General features: G+C 40.8%; 1 protein-coding gene across 2 annotated transcripts in view; it reads right to left on the bottom strand.

Moving 5' to 3' along the window:
* Positions 1-1,439: 1,439 nt before the first annotated feature.
* Positions 1,440-21,741, bottom strand: part of LOC111574594 (obg-like ATPase 1) — a 41,531-nt gene continuing 21,229 nt past the window's right edge. Inside the window, exons 6-11 of one of the 2 annotated variants that reach the window (XM_023279282.3) lie at positions 18,753-18,833; positions 18,301-18,398; positions 8,134-8,274; positions 7,483-7,579; positions 4,001-4,123; positions 1,440-1,916 (exon numbers count right to left, since the gene is read on the bottom strand). In XM_023279282.3, the coding sequence (XP_023135050.1) occupies positions 1,815-1,916; positions 4,001-4,123; positions 7,483-7,579; positions 8,134-8,274; positions 18,301-18,398; positions 18,753-18,833 (642 nt within the window). In that variant the 3' untranslated portion in view covers positions 1,440-1,814. The remainder of the gene's footprint in view (positions 1,917-4,000; positions 4,124-7,482; positions 7,580-8,133; positions 8,275-18,300; positions 18,399-18,752; positions 18,834-21,741) is intronic. The other variant, XM_055014944.1, reaches the window with a different exon arrangement.

Raw genomic sequence — 21,741 nt, 5'->3', positions numbered from 1 at the left:
AGAGACTTTTTTTTTTTTGTTTGGTGTTTTGTTCCTATGCTACATCTGCGTGATTCTAAATAGCTTTATTACTTGCCTGGAGAAGATTTACTGCCACTTTATGAAAAACAAAATGCTCAGCAGCCCAGACCACTGGGAACAACTCATCAATCCCTGAGCCTCAAAACTGCAGCAGATGAATAATCTTCTGTGCTGGGTTTAGGTTGGCCAGCACCACCACCACCACCACCCCCACCCCGAGAAGAATGCAAAAACAGTTTGGTCTCAAGCCCCCATTGTGCTCTCCAGAGGATTTGTATGGTTTCACTTAGAAAACAGTCAACTGAAAACAGCCTGTTGTAGAAGTTGTGGAAGTGTCCGTACAATATATCAGAGTTGTATGTGTCAGTTGTGGTTAAAATCAGCGGTTAATGCTAAAACTACCAAGCAAAGTAAGCTTAATGTTATTTGATCCACATGTTGTCATCCGTCATTCTTTCAAAGTACACAATAAACACTATCCTATATTTTGCCACTGATCTCAAACCCTAAAGACTATAATCCACCTTATTTCCATGACAAACACTATTCTTTGTAGTGCTAGCTGTACAGGCTCTGCTCCATAAAACATCCTATTCCAAAACTTGGATATGCAATAGTCTTTCTGTAAAATGACCATTTTTATTCAATCTTTTTGTTCCCATCAAAAGGCCATTTTTTTTCTCTGCAGTCTTAATGGTTACAAGATATTCAGCAAAGCACTGCTGATCTACAGCTCTTTGTTCGGACTCCCACGGAGAATACAATCTTACTTTGGAGCACTGCGGCTGCAGCCATACAATTCCATCAGCATAAACGCTTCACAAACACTTACGCACAAAGTATAGGGGCGAGAAAAACACTACTCCAGACAACAGGAATCGTTTTCTGCTTGTGCTCGTGGATTGTGTCAACTTCTATTTTCATACTACACAGAATATTCTAAAAATGTGGACTTTTTTTGGTGAAAATATGGTTTGAATGAAAATTTCCTTTATTTTTCGGTAACTGTGTATTTGCCCTCATTGTTCAGGGATGGGAGTAAGAAACTGTAAACATAACAAACATGCTATTCTGTCAATATTTAAGGATTGCAGCCAAGTACTGTGGAGACGGTGAAAGAGAGATCACACATATTCAATAATCGTAAATGTAATAAAACATTTTAAATGAAAGGTTAACTCAATCCCTTTACAAATAATCATTTAAAGTGACCACTTCTTTTGGCCAAAACACCTGCATCCTGTATGTGCCCTTCCAAAATCAGCATCACTTAACAGATTTAATTATAATTGTCCCCTCTATGCTACAGTCAATGTCAGCTGTGTCTTTTAATTCTCTAATCAGTGGTCGGCAGGACCGCTATCACCATCCCCATGCAGCTTCCCACTCAATACAGACATCCCAAAACACACACAGACTGGTTTTGTCAAATGTTTTATTGAGTGTAGACATCTGGGCTACTGTAAAACATGCATTATCTGCAGAAGGGGGAGAGGAGCAGGTGGCATTGTCCCCGCTGTCAGCTGTGTCAGTGCTGGCACCCGTGATGGAGATTAATGAAGTATCTGGAGAGTAATATGCTCCTTCAAATGCTGCTACAATTTGGAGTGGGGGATGATCCTGATCTTAAATAGCAAAGCTGTCAGAGTTTACTGAACCTGTGCTTTGGCACATGAGGGAGGGATTCAATCCTACAGAATGGAGAACAAAAAGTGGGAAAGTGGCAAGTGGGTATCAGCCAAAAAACAGATAACAAGACAGTCAGTTATGTAAACAAACATATTGTTCTCGTGTCACTTTTTCTTTGGTGCATTCGGTGTGTTAAATTTGAAAAAGATGATGTCTCCATCCTCAACAGTGTAGTTTCGTCCTTGCTGTCTGTATTTCCCAGCTGCCTGCACGATCAAGAAAAAATAAATGCTGAATTAAAATAAAAGTCAACACAAAATATTGTATGATGTACACATTATAGACTATTGCATACTTCTGTTATTTATCTACCGGATTATAGGGATAACATAAAATAGGTAGCGGCTCTGTATATTTCAAAGAATAATGGAAAATTGCAGAGCAGGATTAGTAGCTAGTCTATTTTGGCACCTACAGTAACTAAACTGCACTTGCAAATGCCATACTCTTGTTCTTCTACGCTTGCATGCACACGTGCGCACACCCACACACACACAATTACATGCATGTTTTGTTCAAGGGGTGCCTGAATTCCCACTGAGTGAATAATCCCCTCTTCTGTCCATTTCAGTTTCATGTGCACAAGCACAAAATGTTAATAAGTCTTTGATTACAGCACTATAAAACTTCTCAAGGAAGCAAAATAAGTTCTAACATTTCTTTTGTATACAGTAAGTGTTTGTTCTCCTTCCCGGCAAACTCAAAATAATTGACTTGAAGTGCTAATACGGACAGGTTTATGCATTCTGGTTCTGCACAGTGCACAATTAATTAGAAGAATCAATGTCCCTTTAAAGGCTCAGGAGACCATTTAATCCAAGCTCAATACCACCAGAAACACTGGATGGAGAGGGAGACAGGAAAAAAAATCAATGGCTATTTGTGATTCCTGAGTATGTATTAAACCAGACACGTCTAACTGGTTCATTTGCACTTGAAAGCAGCCATCTGGAGCAGCAAGCTTGGCTTAAGCAGATATGATTACTAATAATGTGATATCCCCGTACACTGGCCCTATTCAGACAGCCTATTCCCACAACTGGCATTAAATAGCATGGACCTTAATGCCACAGTCAGAAACGCTCCATGTTCTTCTGAGGCTCAAAAAGGGATTAGTAAGAGAGCATGCAGGAAGGACCTGACACTCAGATCTCACCCCCGGATAACAATGGCGGAACCCCCAGAGACCGACACATTTCACTCGCTGTTTGCAGCTTATGAAGGGTGTGGACAATACACTGCCGCTGCATTAAATATCAAATATTTATCAAAAAAGGCTTGAATAGTAACGAGATTTAAATGTTTTTTAGTGCTTCCTTTCCACACTGGTCCCCGTGGGCCCTTTGTGCCACCATAATTACATTAGTTGAGTGTGTAAGTGGGCACATGGAGTTGATGGTGACAATAGAGGGATTGCAACAGCATGGCTTACATCTGCTGCTCACAAGTGTCACTCAGGTTACAGTCACTTCTTCTTAATTTAACTAACTGAGAATACAATTAAGATTTTTGTATTTACAAAAATTTCATGACAAAAAGTACATCTTTGATATAAAAGGCGTCCTACAGTGTTGATTAAGTGATTATTAACTCTGTACTGTCAATTACTTAATTATAGTTTGCAGATCTGAAGCTAAATTAATGTCAAACCTAAACTTGCAGCAGGAAAGAACAGCATTTCTATGCATTTTTCTATACGCCGGCTGTTGCTGGAGCCCACTTACAGTCTTTACAAATTCAGTTACTACATTTGACAGGAGTGTGCACGTGAACAACCCACAGCACAGTTAAAAGGTCAAAACAAACAGTAGCCATCATAAAAATAAGATATGCAAGTCACATTTCTGCGCTACCCACCCATGAAACAGTCTTGATTTGAGGAATTTCACACTTTATTTAACTCGCCGCTTTATATCACTGTCACATGCCTGCAGTAGCTTGGGGATTTGGCAACAGAGAGTGCTAAGCTAACAGCGCACTCTATGGATCTGATAAATGCCTGGCGAGGTGAAGAAGTGCTTCCTCTGAGCGACTCTGCTGAGCCACGAGCAAGAACTACCATCAGCCAGTTAAGACACATTGTGATAAAGATATGCACAGCTGGAGCAGAATGGCAGTGTTTAGAGCCAGAATCAGTTGGCTTGTCAAGAGTGGTGCTGGAGTGTGTGCAGTAATTTCTTCCCCTGAGTAAAGGTGAAGAGCAGTTTTCAGTAGGAGCTGTGTGGTGACTGTCAGCTCCACTGATCACAGGAGACTTCCCCTCATCTCCTCTGGCACCCTGACTGCTCACCTTGACAGCGTTCTCACTGCCTTCCTCTTTAAAATCCTGGAATTTCATTACTTCCGCCATAATGAAGCCCTTCTCAAAGTCTGTGTGGATCTTCCCCGCAGCCTGCGGAGCTTTAGTTCCTTTCTGTGACAAGGAAGGAAAAGAGAGGACAAATGAATTGTTTTGGAGAAGATGGATTACAGCATGCGAGCGACATGGTGTTTGATAGGGTGATAGCCTTGTGATCACTCTGGGGGTGTTTTCAGTCGGGGGTATTCTTGCTTCAGTCCTGATTTCTGGATAGCTTTCCACTCGGCTGTGCCCTGCTAGGGCAGCCTGGACACCGATAAGGACCCAGCACTGCTATCAATGCCTTCTGATTCCCATTCCGTGGTGGTATTGATTTCTCTCCAAGCAATCTTGCCTCATTGTGGGTCGCTGCTCGGCTCTCTGGTCATGACAGCAAGAAGACCCAGTGTTGCAGTGAGAGGCCAGGGTGGTATAGACCTCACTGCATCAGGCCTCGCTATTGTGACACTCCAGAGTTTGATAATTCAAATTCAATTCGAGACCCTCAGTAATATTTCACTGTGGCAGATGTAGTACAATAAACAGTTTTGGAGTGTGTGAATGTGTTTGTGATGTTTTTTAAATTGAGCTGAAACACACAGCAATGATTTTACATTCAAAACAAACATTAAGTAAAGCTATTTCAGATACCAATTTACAAAGCACACATTTACAGTTTAATAGTTGTATACAATTTTTTTGCACCTTGAATCGTCTCTAACACTCCAAGACGCAACTGGGAAGCTGATAAAATGTGCAATTTATATGCACTGAAATAATGCTGGGCGGAAATGACAAATGACCCAAATAAGTGACGTGGCTGCTGTGTATCATTATGACTCCTGCCTGTCGACCTGCTCTCTCTCTCTCTCTCTGCTCTGCAGCTCCGTGCTCAGAAACTGTTGAGCAGTTTTAATTATGTATATAATCAGGTTGGGGTCAACATATTTCATGCCAAAAGAATGATGCGTATTTAATGACTCTAATACATTACCATCTATTTGCAATCTCATTGACGGAGTGCTTGTGAGTTTAACTACCATTAATCAGCATCAAGGTTTGTCTATCTGGAGAAAAATAGATTAAGGGAGGGATTTTTTTCATATGGCGCATTACAAGAGATCCACATTGTCCTAGTTAAGAGCTATGCAGAGCAGGCTGATAGATAATGGTCACCTCGAGGCTGCCTAATAAAGCATGTTAAAGGACTTAGGAACACGACATTACTGAGTGTAGTTTTTACAATACAAGATGTATTGGCTTAATATAGTTACTCACTGATGCTTACCTGACTAAATGCCCCTCACACACAATCAAGGCTGCCTGTAATCAGTTATGTCGAAGAGGACAAGCGTGTTTTTGAGGATGCCTTTGAAGTGTTTTGGGACTTTGCTGTAAATAGTGAGGACATCAGTCATGCTGAGACAAGTGTGCGCCTCAACCTGGTGATGTCATCTGACTAAAATGTAATGTGTCCTGTGTTAAAAAAAAGAAAAGAAAAAAAGATGAAGAGTGAGCTCACCGTCCCCTCTGGCCTGAGAAATTAAAAAAAAAGAATAACAAAGTTGGTGTTGAAGGTGGTTGATTTTTGATAGACAGATAGATCGATAGATAGATCGATAGGTAGATGTTCTAAGTGGGATTTATAGTCAAAAATATATAATATTTATCCCTATTAAGTATTTTGGAAGGTTTTTTTTCCTCATTCTAACTGAAAGTCTAATGATAGTGTCACATGCTGTACACTTTGTCAGTTTGTGATATTGGGCTAAATAAATATACATTACGTCACTTCAACATATTTGCTTCCAGAATCACAACTTATTTCCCAGCCAGCATTTTCCTGCCATGTTGACCTCAATGGTGATCTTTCATACAGAAATCTACACTGTATATCGGTGAATTGAAATGAAATGATCTACAGCATGATGTTAGTAATACTGGTGAGCAGCAAAGACTTTTTAAAAAACACTTCTTAAGTTGCACAAACTGAGTCCCAATGCATTGTGTTTCAGCTGGTATTAAATTATGAGTGGTGATCTAATAAATTAAACTTCATTATGTGGAATAAAATTCCTGAGAAAATCCATATCTTGAACAAATAACATAACAACATAGTCTTTTCTATTAATCAGTACTGACTATGAATTGATAAATCATCCTGTTTAGTTTGAAAAATCAGCTGCTGTTGTTGGCCTATTCTCTTTTTTCAAATTGTTTTGAAACACAAAAATTAATGCCGGTTCTTAAAATTTCTTTTTGTGAAAATAGAAGGAAGACAATGTAAGCTTATTTAAAGGAAATCATCTTGGTAAAGCAGAAACATGCACAACTTCTACATGTTCTGTAAGTCAACCAGTAACTCTAGATAACTTTAGACAAGATCAAAATTCAAGCAGCATTTACATCAGTGGTCAAAACTGTAAGCCATTCATTATTGCCTCCAGATAAACATAATTTATTGCAGCCTATTTAAAGTTTTTGAATTGAACAATATTTGTCACTAAAATATGAACAGTGAGCAGACTCTCATTCAGGGAACAAAACCATAATGATCTGCTTGGTGACAAGTTTTTTGAATAGATGCCTTTGTGGAAAATTGCAGCGCTTTTTGGAAAATGGGCCTCCGTTTCCAAATGGACATGTTATGTTTATGGGATTGAAAGCATTCTGCATTGTAATAATTTGATCCAAAATTATAATCCCTTGAAATATGCGCTGGGATGAGAGAATGGATATAATTACATATGACAAAATCTCTCATTTTTCAAAAGTTTTTTTTCAAAAGGCACTTTGCATGATTTTTAAACCACCTGTATGTACTTAAAAATGTAACTCAGTCAAATACATTTTACATACGGACTCAATACTTCTATCTGTTCAAGAATAAAAGAAGAAGCACAATACCAACATGCAAAGCCAACATCTGTATTGATGTAAATCCTGCGATCCCATTGCACAAAGCTCTTGGCGGGCTGGGCTCAGTAAACTGAGACACACAGGGAGGAGGAGCCCCCAGCAAGGCCCACAAACAGTCGAATGAAAAGCGACATCAATTTTGGCACAGACAACCTCCGTCACACAGATTAGGCAGGCACAATGCACAGGCTCCTTATCTCCAGCGGCAGGAGGAGGGCAGGCAGATCTGCACAGGATGGAAACATTCTCATGGACGTAATGGGCAAAATCAATTGTTGCCCTCCTCAATCAATGTAGCCCCCACTTTCACTGTTCAGCAGCTCACCAGTAATTGAAGTTATCCTTGGTCTGTAATGACTAGCTAAAGCACAACCATGACAAAGTTGAAAGTGTGTGATATCAGTGAAAGTGCCAGCAGGGTGGAACATGGGATACTGTGTGCGAGTGTGTACGTCTGGTACACACCCTCACGCTCACGCTCACATGTATGTGCACAGCAGGCAGCCGCCTCTTACCCGAATGGTCCATGCACGGACCTCATCTGGTCCGGCAGTGAAGAAGTACTCCAGCTGCAGGGCGGCGTAGCCTGCCTTGATGATCTTGCTCAGAGCACTGGGGGAGAGAAATTTCAGCTTGAATCAAGGGGTCTGAACTGTTTAAGTATTCTTTATTGCCACTGATGCTTAGACAAAGTTCACTTCAGTGGCAAGGCCCCATTCATTCCAATATAAACTCATTAAGTGAATAAGATGGGTCACTTCGTTTCACATAAGACATTCAACTCTCCAATGGTTTCTTTGATTAATTAGAAAGCTTGTAGACTCATTTAACATTTTTAAGAATTCAACCCAATGCCTCGTTCTGTGCCGAGAGAGAGAAGAAAAAAAAAATCTGCTGTCACAATTTTTCTCTCCATAGAGGTTTTCACACAAGAACAATAAACCCAAAATGCCCAAGTTATAATTATACCTACAGATGACAGATGACAGTTAAAAACTTAATTTAGAGGAAAACCCTTTGACTGAGTTGTTCAGTAAGAAGAGGGATCCTTTGCTTTATAATGGTAATTACTCTGCCATTTATTATTCTATCAGCACATGCAATTAAAGGAGTGCATGGAGGACACAGCTGATAATAAAGTGTGGGGAGACTGAATGCTAATTAACCTCTGCGTCTTGTGCTCTGTGCAGTACTTCTGCTTCTCTTCTTCACTGCTGTCCTGTAGCTGGCTCTCCAGGCCGCCGCTGAAGGGGATGACCAAGGCTCCCGGGTCGTGACTGTCCACCCACTCCTTGATTTTCACCAACCTGATGAAAACAGCAGCCACAAAACTCGTTGGGGGACTTGATTAACATGAAAGTATTTGCTATCCGCCGGCGCATGCATATTCATGAGAGCAGCTGAACATATGAGTGTTTGCGGGAGGCTGCACTCCAAAGGTGGCGTTTCTTGCACAGAGTTTGACTTTTTTTTCCTGGAAAGTTTTCAACAAAAAATGTGACTCGACATGACGTGACGAGGAAGAAGAATGTAAAAATACCACATTCTGAAATAAAATCTTAGATAGTTAAAAGCATTAGATCACAATTGAAAATACTCAGTATGCAGAATGTGTGTTTATATATATTTCTTGCATCGTTAGATAATAAATAAGATAGTAAGGACCTATTTATTGATTAAAATGACCTAATAGTAGGGCTACACATTGTGCTTAAGCTGATTGAGTAAAAACTACATTTCTGGGATATTAAAGTAGTTTAAGATTAAATAAGCAAAACTGCCTCATGACTTCCAACTAAAGTTCACGACACACATGAGGCTTTTGTTGTTTTCCCTCATTTTTTACTACAAAAGACAATTCATTCACCTGCTGAGAAACCAAATAAACATTTACGGTAAAGCCAGGAGGAAGTAGAACAACTAACCACTAAGTGTTTCCTTACTTAGAAATGTGTATGTCACCTTCTTAACTGCCTAAGTTTGTTTTTTTCTCTCTCTATGTTCCTGTCCAACAGGACACCTGACATTGCAGGACAAAGATATCCTGACACTTAATGGTGACTCTCAGTCAGAACAATACAAGGGGGTTAGGGCAATTATGAGATTAGCCCCACAAGCTCCGAGGCTGGGATTGGACAGATCTCAAAGAACAGCATCACACAAATCCATTTTCACACGGCAGCTCCTAGGCTGGATTGATTCTAAGGGGTCCCTGTCATTATCTGTAATCCTAGTTTCCTGTTTAAAGCCCATAAGAATCAAAGACTGGGAGGAACCCGACCACCTCAATATCACATCTATTCCAATAACAATGTCACCGTTTTATCACCTGCAACACCATATCACTGCTCCTACCTAATGATTATCAATATACAATATATGACAGGGTAACGGGCACAAGAAGAGCACAGTTTTGCTTTGATTGAATGTTTTTCTCACAAGTTAAAATAACACTACAGGGTAAATTTGAAATGCCTCACATGCCACTTTGTCTGTTCAGATGCACATCTATTATGAGCCATAACCTAATATTTCCCTTTCTGTTCGCACTATGTGTGCAGACGCTTGACTGCCACCAAAATAAGGAGGGAACCGATGTCTCACCAATAAAGGACAGAAAAATAAAACATATTTAGTCAAAGCCAAAAACCTGAAAACATAGGAGATGGAGGGCGCTCTGAGAGGGGAAAAAAATCCAATCTGAGATAATAACAGCTGTAGTTTGTCACTTTTAGCAGCACAGCTGTCTATTTGGTGGCACGTTATTTGCATTCCTCAGGTATTGCGTTCTCTACAGGCGGCTGAATAATGATTCACAAATCACTCTCTCCACACCAGTCAAGGGCTGTGATCCTTTGAATAGACCATTGTACCTGAGACTGTAATTGGTGAAGACTTGACAGAGCTGAGCCAAGCCGGCCAAGTAACAAAGAGGCTCTTGGTAGAAGGCTGAGGGATGATTTTAATAATGTGAAGCCGAGACGGAGAACGTGAGCTGCAAATGAGCACGGGGGTCTGTGGGTCCTTGCACTGAGTGACACAGGACCAGACAAACACCTTGCCACAAGAACATGAAACACCCCCTTCCCTCAACTCCAGAAACAAAGCACTGTCAATTAAGAGCTTTGATGCTCCGTCAACATGACTCCCAAAACCAATTCTGTCAACTTCACCGCTGTCTGCAACGGCACTTTGCAATTTGTATTTATGTCCCTTCCAATTATTTGTGTGAAATTTTGTATGGATGTGTAAATTTGGAGAAAATGTTTATGTAAAACATGCTTCAGATTTTTTTTTGTTCTTATCTTTCAGTCATTCTAAATTATAAAGGGTGTTCATGTAAATCTGTATTTCAAAGGCAGTGTTTTCTGCACTGCGAGGCCTTTTTACAGCTGAGTTTAATATACAGCTCTTTATATGACATAAGAAATAAGTCAGATTTTTATTTCAGTGCAGGTTTACTGACTAATTTAATTTCTGTTTATTATCTAAATACTTAAAGTAAAAAAAAAAGGTTTGTAAAATTCCAAAATAGAAAATCTAAATAAAATATTTGTAATGTAGAAACTGTTTAAAAAAAAGTGCCTACAAGTCTAAACTGAAAAGAAATTCAGTGACAAAGATTGCGTATGTGTGTGAGCGTCTTGTCAGTCTCCCATTATGTCCCAGCACTGAGTGCCATCTCTCACTGCTCGCCTAATAGAAAGATTCAGCACTTTCTGCTCCTGATATCCCTCTCTGAACAAATGATGCCTGAAATTTTTATTCTTTTTATAATGGAATTCCAATGGCCTTTGCTGCAAATCAAGTGGAAATTTTTGCATATCAAGTGGGAAAAATTAAATGTTAACCACATTTTAATGTGATTAAGGGTGACAGGGACATTATTTCTGCTAATCATTCACCAGCTTGAAGGCTCAAACAAGGCTAAAGAACAAGTCATGTTTGTGCTCTTCCTCCTGCTTTTAATTCACTGAGAGAAATACAGTTTTCTTACAAGTACTTTCTGTTTATCAAACTTTTACCAATCTAAAACAAGCATTTTTTTTTAAATGGTAAAAACAAGTCAGTATGAAAGCAACACCATCTGTTTGTCTAGAAAAAAAAATAGCTGTCTGGTTATTTGTTCCAAGCTTTAGATTGTGCATCTAATTTAAAGCACAATATATTGCAAAATGACATGGAAAAAAGGAAGAAAAAAAACAATTGGACCTTCCACAACAGACAGGCTCTGAATAGAGATATCCCACAGGGGGCCACCCTCTGGAGCTAGTCTATTTGTCTTTTTGTGTGGGAATCCTGAGGGGGGGATAATTCCTGTGTTTCTGCATGCCTGGGGCTTCCCTGGGCTTTGTCAGAGCTTTGATCTGCTTAAATGGCTCAGGAGGAGAAAACAATAGGAGGTTCTGAAAGTACAGGGGCAGCTACCTGAGACAATGACCTGGGCCTGCGTCTGACGCACACTCATACAGGTTGGCTTCATTATGAGTGCTTAGCCAGTTAAGCCTGTAAAAGACGGGCCACCACCTCCAGTTTGAGTGCTCCTTTCAGATGCAATTGAATGCTGACAGACCTAAAGAGTAATCCTCTATCTACATCCTCCACAACTCAGTGACTGACACACCCACAGGTGGAGGAAGCACCTGAACATCGGCCGAACGTGAGCAGCTATCAGACACAGACTCATCAAGTAATAAACTCAAAGTCCTGCCTGTTTCTCCAGTTCCAGGTTACAGGGATGAGCAGTCTAAGGGGTGAGGATGCTGCGGCACACAGCATATACTAACCCCCCTCCTCTTTCCTTTCCTCTGTGAAGGGAGGCAGAAATGAGAGGTATGAGCTCATGGTGGCTTTAGAGGCTAGGAAGTCGGGGGCTCTGTGGGAAGCTTTTCATCCTCCCAGTGGTGAGCTCCTGAGCGACAAGAGTGCAGACGCTCTCTGCTCCCTGTGGCCACAGCCGGATGGAAAGGCATTACACGTCAGTCTCTAAAAAGGGAGGAGATCTAACACGTACACACACACACACACACACACACACACACACACACACACACACACACACACACGCTATCTCCAATATTATCAACTTCTTTCAATCTTCAAAGCAATCATGGGCTGGAGGAAACAGAACATGGTGCACGCACAATGGGAGCAGCTTTAATTAAGAGCATCATCTCACATCGTATCTCAAACAAACCTTGAGGGTGCGCTGGTAACAAGCTTTTTTTAAAACAACTTTCCTTTCTTTGATAAATACACCCATTAAATCTTGTGACTTTAAATGCTTGCACATGATAGATAAAACCCGTAACAAACTGCCGGTCCCATTTTTGTCTTTAAGATGATTGTTGAGAAGACATTATCAAAGCTATAAACTTGGTTAAAGCTATTTATGGGGGGGTTGAGGGGGCGGATTTGAAATTTAAAAAAAAAAAAAGAGGCAAACATCAGAAATTCAAACTGTAACCCAGAGGAGTACATTCTACATCACCCAAAATAATTCTCTATATGGGGTATCCATGCTGTCATTCATGGCAGTTGACTGGGCGAGAGAAAATAAGGGGGCTGGGGTAGAGTGGGGGGAGTCATCAAGATGTGACAATTGTGACAAGAGCAGGCAAAGTGTAGCGCCGAAGAACACCACACGGATTTCTCCATCTCTTCTTTTTTCCAGGATGACAGCTTAATGTCTACCACATGCAATATTTATTCTCATCGTGTGTCAGACTGTCTAGCTGTCCTAGGGAGTACAAAGAATGCCACTTATTAGAATAAAAGCAGAAGGAAGGTAATCAAGGACATATGTAACATCAGCCAATCATGCCCCCTTCCAATCCGACATCTTTTTTTTTCTCTCCCCCATTCATAACAGTTCAACAATAATCCCGATAATAAGCGTTCACAAGCTGTATGTGGCAACACTAAATTCATTTATTTGTCTCATTAGAGCTGCCGAGGCTGCGGGCTACTCACTGTGGCATGTGTGTTTGGTCTTAACCCTATCACAAAGATAATAAAAAGCAGCTCAACAAAGCCAAAGCTATCAAAATGTATCATTAGACAGACTTGAAACTCAGACATTTCTTTTTATGTCTGCAAAATGCCAAACTACAGGCTGTACAGGAGAACAATTCCCAGCGTGGATTCAGAGGACAGCGAGCATGTTGTACTACTGCAGAGGTGTCTAAATACATTATGAGCTGTGGGGGACTCACTCAGCATTTATCAGGACAAAGCCTTAAAAAAGTGACCAATACTTAATAGATTTTGGGGGGAAAAAAAGTGAGCAAACAAGAGTTTAAAAAAAGTCAGTTTGTCTCAAGTTCAGACTCTGTCTCATTAGTTGCAACAACAGCGCTGTATCTTTACAACAGAACACATCAAAGACAATGGGGTGACATGTTACATGTCAACAGTGTCCTTTCATTACCTGGACTGGGGACAGTCAATAACCGGGTTAACTGTGCCGACAGGACTTTACATCTGTTTCAGTTTTACTATACAGCCTCTCCTGTTGTTTTCTCTCATTGAAAGCTGGCTGAAGGCATCCATTAGGACTGACAGTGGGCAGTAGGGTACACGTCTTACCATGGGAAAGTGTTTGTCAAGATCCCACACTGCACAAGGAGAGAGTGCACGACTGTGCACAAAATAAAAGGGAGTATGTGATCGTATATCTCCCACACGGCTTTGAAAAGTGAGCTCTAACTCCCTAGATAGCAGTTCCTAAAAACTTGGATGGAGCCAGTGGTTTTGCACTCAATAAAGTTTCAGTTGTGTTTATGGGAATTATGGTTTGGAGTAGCTGAAGTGGGTTGCAGTCACTGCTTTCATGGACTGGCTTTCAGTATCATAACAGTCCCCTCCGTTCTTAGTTTTGCTTCAGTCTCTAAATTTTGATGGTTACTCAGAAATGTCTGGCTGTTTATCACAATAATAAGGCAAAAACAGATGCATGCCTAACTTATTACTTATTCTTCAAAACCAAAAATGAAAGCAGAAATATACAAGCCAGTGATTAAGTTGAACAGATGAAGGAGTTCCCCCCTTATTAACTGAGTGCCCGCATGCTGCAACTGCTCTCAGGTCTTCCTTTACTTTAATTGTGAAAGCTCCTCCTACAGGCAGAGTTGAGTATCAGACTCAGGAGAGTCCTGCTCCTCTCCTCCTTCTTCTTAAACTGTGGATTTCTTCAGACTTAGGGTTTACATTGCATAGGTCATTAAGATAAGTTAAGACTTTGGTTAATCTACTTTTTTTTCATAGCTAACAAATTCAAAGCAAAGATTTAAACCCCTGAATTAGTCTTTCTCTCAATATTTTCTGACTCTCTTGCCCTGTCCATGGCCACTTAGCTTCAAACCAATTTGAATATATAACAAGCATATCCATATATAACCTTTTAAGAAAAAAAGGGGGCTAAATAATTCCTTAAAAGAGTTAGACATAGTGTGTAGTATTCAAAACCTAATTTTTGTGGGACTATTCTCATCCAAGTATTTTGCATACATGTGAGTATTTGGTTTATTTGGGATGAAATAAACTACAGTGTGTCTGTTAATTATATTGAATTACAACAGCCAGGGCAACACTGATGTGTTTTTAATTGCTAACTGACAACAAGAGCAATTAGGAGAACATTTTTTTTGTTGTTTTTTTGTGTATTTGTTGACAAGGAGAAAACCACAAAACATTCCAGCTTTATCTTTTAACTGATAATGAGCAAAGTATGTAGAGGTTGAGTCAGTGTCACCTTAACAGAAAAAACAAGGCACTCTGCTGAGATCAAACCAATAACTTGTTAATCAGATGCCTCCTGATGTGCTGAGCGAAGCCACTCGTCCTGAAACATTCAGTCTTTCTTTTCAACATCATAGTTGTCTGAATTACGCCATGACAGAAGAATACAGGGAAATAAATCATATTTAAAAAATGAAGTATTTGTGGCAGGAAGAACATGATTAAAGAAAGGCTGATGGGAAGAGCAGCTGTGGTTTATAACATTTTCATCTGTTGCTTTTCCAGCATAAAGTATTAAGAACAGAGACAGAAGTGCCTGATGTAACACACACTGAAAAGCAAATAATCAAAGAGGAAGAGTAATAAATGATAAAAAGTAAGTATAACAATAAGGCTCTACAGACTACAAAGAAAAGTACTCATACCTATACATTACATATACACAATTTCATACAGGCAGACAGACGAACAGACCCAGCCTCCACACACGCGCACACACACACACACACGCACACACACACACAGTTAATAAAAGCTCCAAGCATTGGTACCCTGCAGTTCCTACACTCACCAGGAGAACCCACATGGCAGAGGCACTCACAGACAGGTCACGCTTGCTGGTTTCCTTAAAGGTCAACTCATCTACTTAAGAGGCACCAATTTACTTTAATGCACATTGTCCAAAAGACAGGAAAAAAAAAGCAGAAAAAAAGAAATGACGAGGGAGAAAAACATCACAGCATAGCCGGAATATTCTCAATCGTGTCTTTTGCCATTACAAAATATGACTGCTCTTAGTTCTCTGAGGAAGATTAAATAAATATGTGATATCAAACCTATTAAAAGAAATAAAGACTGATATGAAAAAAATTGTCGAGGCCACATGCTTGTAAAATAAACAATATCTTAACTGACAAGAGAAAGACATCAACACTGGGCAGACTGCAGCCACCACATCATCAACAGTGCTCTAATGACCTTCTCTAACACACAAACTACAGCATGTGGCACAGAGAAATAGTCTTCTAGGCAGCTCAGTGATGCCGAGGAAAGAGGAAAAAGCCTCTTGATAGACTCTTGTAGATGCCATTCCCTATCACGCAATGCCTCTCAGTCATAAACACATGACAAATGCAGCCTTAATCATTTTTTACGAGCGGGGATGTGCAGGGGGCAGTGCATGGCTAGAGGGGAGAGGGGAGCGGTGAGCAGCAGGCGGCCCCCTCTGCACAGAGGAGAGGGCTGTGTGGTAAAGTCTCCTCTGGAACATCACTCGGCCAGCGCGCCTTTGATCTCCGCACCGCAATTACACCAGCATCCAAATGAGCATGGAGTCGCCTCTGAAACAGACTTCAAACATGCACATGTACGCATTCTCATACACATACACATACACTGTATAGGATTGGAGCCATGTGCTCCTCTCAACAGTAAATGATGTACTGTCTCCAGCAGAGAACCTGGGGATGAAAGGAGGCCTTGCTCCTCGTCTGATCCCTCCATTAATGATGGCTTGCTAAAGCTAATACTGTGTATTCTTGTCTAAACAAGGGCAGCTTGGTATGTGGTTCCCATACTCCAAACAGGATGATCTTGGTTAACAATGGAATGTTTCTGGAGGCTCACAACGTTTGATGAAACTATTGTAATCGCCCATGTGTGCTGAAGATGGTGGTTCAGTACAGTCATCATAACTGTTTCTATAACCTGCTATGGAGTGCCCAGAATAAAAAAAGCAATTAATGTACACTCATTAAAATAAAAAATGATGTTTGGTGGAACATGTTGCTGAAATTAATAACATTAACCTAAATCCAGCTTGACAGCATGCACTCCTCAAAACACCTCAGATATAAAAAGTGAGCTTGAAAAAAAAATGCAACTGAACCTGTGAAATGGTCTGAATGGGTGTCCTGAGAGACACAGATAAAATTGGCTTATTTGCCTCATTTTACGATTTGCCTTCTTTTCCTGCACACATTACAGCTGAGATTGCAATTTGTCTTGCTGTTTGCTTTGAATAGTCCTTAACCGTATCATCATCTCAACTGTGCTGGTGGAAAAACACAGGAGCATGGCGACAGCCAAATGGCAGTCTGGCGTCTCTGCAGCAGACTAGCTGCCATTAGGGCTGAGAGCAGCATTTATTGTACAATTAGGGCCAGCTAGATCTACCTGTAATCATCTCCATACAGGTGTGAGCCCCTCTCTGGACAAGGGAAGTGACTCATCACTTGTCAAACATCAACACTTTGATGTCGGCATTGTTCATCGCGGAGCCCTCAGGACACCTGAGCACTACTGTTTGCCTGTTTAAAATGCTCCAAGATTTATTGCATTTCACACCGTTAAAAACACACACACACACACACATGCGACATGAAAAAAAAAACTGTCTTCCCTCTGATGACGGATGTTCCACTTGCCATGAATCATATGATTTATGAGCTCTCTTCCCCCTCCCTCCATCTGACAGTCATACTTTCGTGTCAGGAACATTTTAACAGTCATAGGTAAACAACTTCCCTTGTAATACAATGCTGCCAAGTAAAGCACTAAAAACAAATTTTGTAAGAACTGACACCACAAGCCTAGAGGGCAATTGGAAAAGTGTGATAACAATCCACAAGTTGGTGTTATTGACAAAACGGCTGTAGTGTGGAAAAGTAGCCCTTTCAGATATAATGGATGTCTAACACCAGCCTTCTAGATGTGCTCTCTCTGTGGCCAGATGACAACATTACTATAAAAAAGTGTTTGTGACAGAGCAGAGGATCACAGAGCTGGAAACACAGCAAGAAGTTTACATTAGTGCATGAAAGGCCGTGTTTAGACAGTTGGTTCTGTACCTGCAAAGTAAGTTAGAAAAAGCCCTGTGCATTAGCATTAAAAAGAAAAACATACATGGAAACATCTCACTGGGCAGACTTAGTTTAACTGTGGGAACTTCACGGCTGTAAAGAGGTACTTGTAAAGCAAGAACAGCAACATGTGACAACAAAACCAAATATTTGGAGTAAAGCAATTTCGGATAATATTCAAGGAGCCTTGTCCTTATGATTTATTGGCCGTCTCCAGATGATATTAATCACTTGTTTGGCTACGAATGCACACACACTTGTTTTGCTGTCATTTAAAACGCTCACTCTCTTTGATATCATATGGAAATGAGAAATTTTGATGGAAAATGGAGACCATATGCTAGTATGTGCTTAATGAAGTGCAGAGTCTGGAGGCTGGTCGGTGTTTGCAGAGCTGGATGTTGTGTTAGAGCTTACTTAGTGCCACCTCCAGGCAGATCCTCTCACAAAGATATGACCGTTTCTATCAGCAGGAGACCACAGTCAGTCTCACGCGTACATGAATGCACAGAAGCAAGCACGCATATACACACACACACACACACACACACACACACACACACACACACACACACACACACACACACACACACTTCTTTTTCTGTTTATAGGCGACTGCAGATTCGGTCAAAGTTAGTAGAAATGGATATAAGTCATTGCATAAGTAGAAGGAATGCTCTGATGATTAGTAAGTGCAATGAATCTGCTCCCGCCCTTCTTTGAAGCACTTACCATTTGTTCTTTCTCCTTATGTAGTCTTTCTCAGAGAGATTAACAAGGTAGATCATGGGTTTGGACGTCAAAAACAAGTATTTGTTCAGCACTTCGATCTGTGAAAAAGAGAGAGAGAATCCACAACTTTCCAAAGTAGCCTTTGAGGACAACACAGACAGAGACAAGCGAAGCCAAATCAAATTAGGATCTGGTGTATAGGCACTGTGGGGAGCAACTATGAAGCCTCTAAATCAAGATCAGCGTGGCCAGATGTCATTAGCTCGTACAAAAGTGATGTCAAAATATAACCAAAAAAGGACTATGCATAACATTAACTTGTGATTTGCACAAAAGACGTCTTGCTCGCAAAATCAAAAGACAGGGAAACAGCAGTTGTACTTTTAGGTCAGATGAAAAGATTAGCGAGATAAATCACATTAATAAATTTGACAGCAACATCAAACGCTTACCTCCTTGTCATTCCAATCGTGATAGTAGCGGACATGCTTCTTTTCATCCACTACCCAGCTCTTTATTTTGCACATAACGTCCTGTTTGGGGTTAAAATAGAATGAACAAGAAGCCATTAAAGGAGATGAAAAAGAATATAAACCCAGCAGGGTATGGGGTAATTATTTCCTAAATGCATGGCATCCTGATGCCAAAATGAACAATGGATTTTGCTCGCATTCAAGCAGGAGTGGCCTGGCTTTGACAGGGATGGCATGCACAAGACCTCCTTCCCTCCTTTAAATCATGACAAAATGCCTTCTGGGGTGTCTCTCTTAGAGTCTCAGCTTTATACATCAATATTCCATCGGGACTGTTTAATAAAAAGGATAGAGAGAGGAGACAAAATTGGAAAGAGCTAGGAACTAATTGGAAGTTGGTTAGTAAGGTGTAAATTATTGGTCCTTCCTCAGGCACTTTGCAGAATGTAGTCATACCGAATAAGCACTAGTGAGGTACAGAGCTAATTATTCTCTGTTTCTTCTGGAGAAAATATTGAGCATTTCCAGCTATGTATGCCACATTCATTACTGAGGTACTTGTGGGTTGAGACCACAGGCAAGACTGGGTCTTGACAGGATCTGGAAGCGGAAAAGGGTGGGAAAATGGGAGGGAGGTAGTTATAAAATTTGTAATAAAGAAATTGAGCCTATTATTGTTGATCCAGCCCCACAGAAATTAGCGGAACACGTTCTTTTTGTTCCTGTCAACTTGACCTCCCCCTTCATATAAAAACTCCCCCACCCCCTGCAACACTCCCCCTACCTCCTTTTCCCTCCCCAAACCCTTGCAGCACTTCACAATCATACTCCCTTTTGAAAGAACTGAGGAAAAAATCCTGCCAGAGCCTCAATTACACAATGGCAGAAAAAGCTCCACACACTGACCCCCAGCCAGCTGCATTCACTCTCTGCACATCTCTCTCCACAGGAATTCTAAAGGCCTTTTAGTCAGGCAGCCAGAGTGCAGCCAGCGGGAGAGAGCGCAGGAAGAGCTGCATACACTCCGCCTGCGCCGGCCCAAGTCTTCACAGAGAGATTAATCATCTGTGAAATGGAAACAGCAAACGGCCAGTGACACAGGCTGAACCCGCTCCAGGTTTCCCTCATCAGCTCGCAGCCGCCGTGCAGCGCTCCTCTAACAGGCAGGTGTTAATAAAAGGCATATAGGTCCCACAGGGGTCAAACACATACGCTTGCCACCATGAAGCGCCGCTGGTGGGCCGGTTTCTTATTATTGTTTTGTAAGGATAGGGACTTTGAGGATTCGTATGGACAAAAGCGATGAAACATTGTTCTTGTAAACACAGCACCGGCAAAATGGATTTAAATCTGTACAACAATGCATACATATGAGCCATACACTGCTGCATGCACATAAATTTAACTTAAACTGGCAACAAAATAGCAAGTCCCATTTTCATCTTTAAAACTAATTTTTACCCGATTTTACAATAATTTCCAAATCTCAGATTTTTTTTCTCATAAACAACACATCTTTAGCTGTGAGCATTATGCAGCAGTAAATGTATAAAAGCAGAGATAAAGCTGCATTCTTCTCCCTAATTGAAATCCCTTTTAGTTTACAATGTCAATCATCACCTTCTGGGTTTTGTCTTGCCCCAGCATTCTGCTTCAGTGGAAAGTACATTTAATAAAAAAAAAGCAACATGCAAATTCTATATGTTTTGAATGTAATAACAATGTACAGGGAGTTTCCCTCGCTGTCTACATGTTTCTACAGCACATCACTTTCATTCCAGGTCTTGAAGAGCACAAGCACAAGCATACATTAACTCATTGCAGAGATGCATTTTTCACTGAACACGTTTTCAGTTTTCCATCTCATTTTTTGTGTGGTTTGTCATAACTGCTCCAGAATTTCTAAATTATTTTAATAACTCTTTATAAACCAGATTATTGGTTTTAATTGTATTTCACTTCTACTCGAAGAACATGTGAGAAAGCAAGTTTAAAAAATATCTTTGAGAACAGAAGCTTAATGTGAAATATCAACTAAACTCACTCTGTAAATGTGAATGTTGCGTCATCCTGAATCACAACAGATTTCCTAATGTGATAATCGCCGGATGCCTAAATAGTAAAATAAGTTGCCCTGTCATTTCAGTTCCATTAAAGTAATTCTTGAAATCTACTAGGAGCAGGAAAAAAAATAGGTTTTGCTCATGAAATTTCATGTCTCATAAAGACCTGTGGTGCTAGTAGACAACTGAGTGCGACAAAGGAAATTAAATACTATTTCAAAGGTCTTTCAAATTATTCAGGAAAGAGGGAAATCTAAGGAAGTAATCACCATCTAAATAGTTGACACAATTTCCTTTTTTTATTCCGCTGCATTCTGTGGCACTACAAAAGAAAGTACGAGCACTACTGTTTTTATAAACCACATTTTTAGATGCAGCCTTGACGTTCTGCATATAGATGCCGACATAAACACGTGTATGTGTGCTTACACACAGCTGAGCATGTCAAACGCTAGGCTCAGCCTGTGAGACAATCACAAAATCCCTCCCATCTAAAAGCTTAGTGGAGGCTTTGATAAGCACCATTCTTTGCCATCTAAAGAGGTCTTCTATAGATTCTCACTTGCCGACGCGTGCACAACCTTTGACAAGTAATGTAGATCATTTTTATTCATTGCCTAAAATTGTTAGCAATTATGTGCGTAAGCGGCCACCTGCCTAGCCTGAATGGCTCCTGTCTGTGGGGCTACAGGGGTGTGGGGAAGTGCTGCTGGCTGGAAGGAGGGGGTTTCGTCTTGGGCGAACCAACCAGTGGCGGGGGCCTCTGCAGCAGGTGAAATAGCCCCTCTCGTTAGCGTAATGAGTGGTCAGAGCCTCTGTGTGTTGGGGCCTGAAATTGGGCACACCGCTCCGAGTGAAAGGCCAGATCCCCCTCGCACGATGGCCCATCCTATCCTGCTCCAATG

Source organism: Amphiprion ocellaris, chromosome 11 (genome assembly GCF_022539595.1).
Source record: "Amphiprion ocellaris isolate individual 3 ecotype Okinawa chromosome 11, ASM2253959v1, whole genome shotgun sequence".
NCBI classification, from domain to species: domain Eukaryota; kingdom Metazoa; phylum Chordata; class Actinopteri; family Pomacentridae; genus Amphiprion; species Amphiprion ocellaris.
The sequence above is the reverse complement of the archived record's forward strand: the minus strand, read 5'-3'. Positions and strand labels throughout refer to the sequence as shown.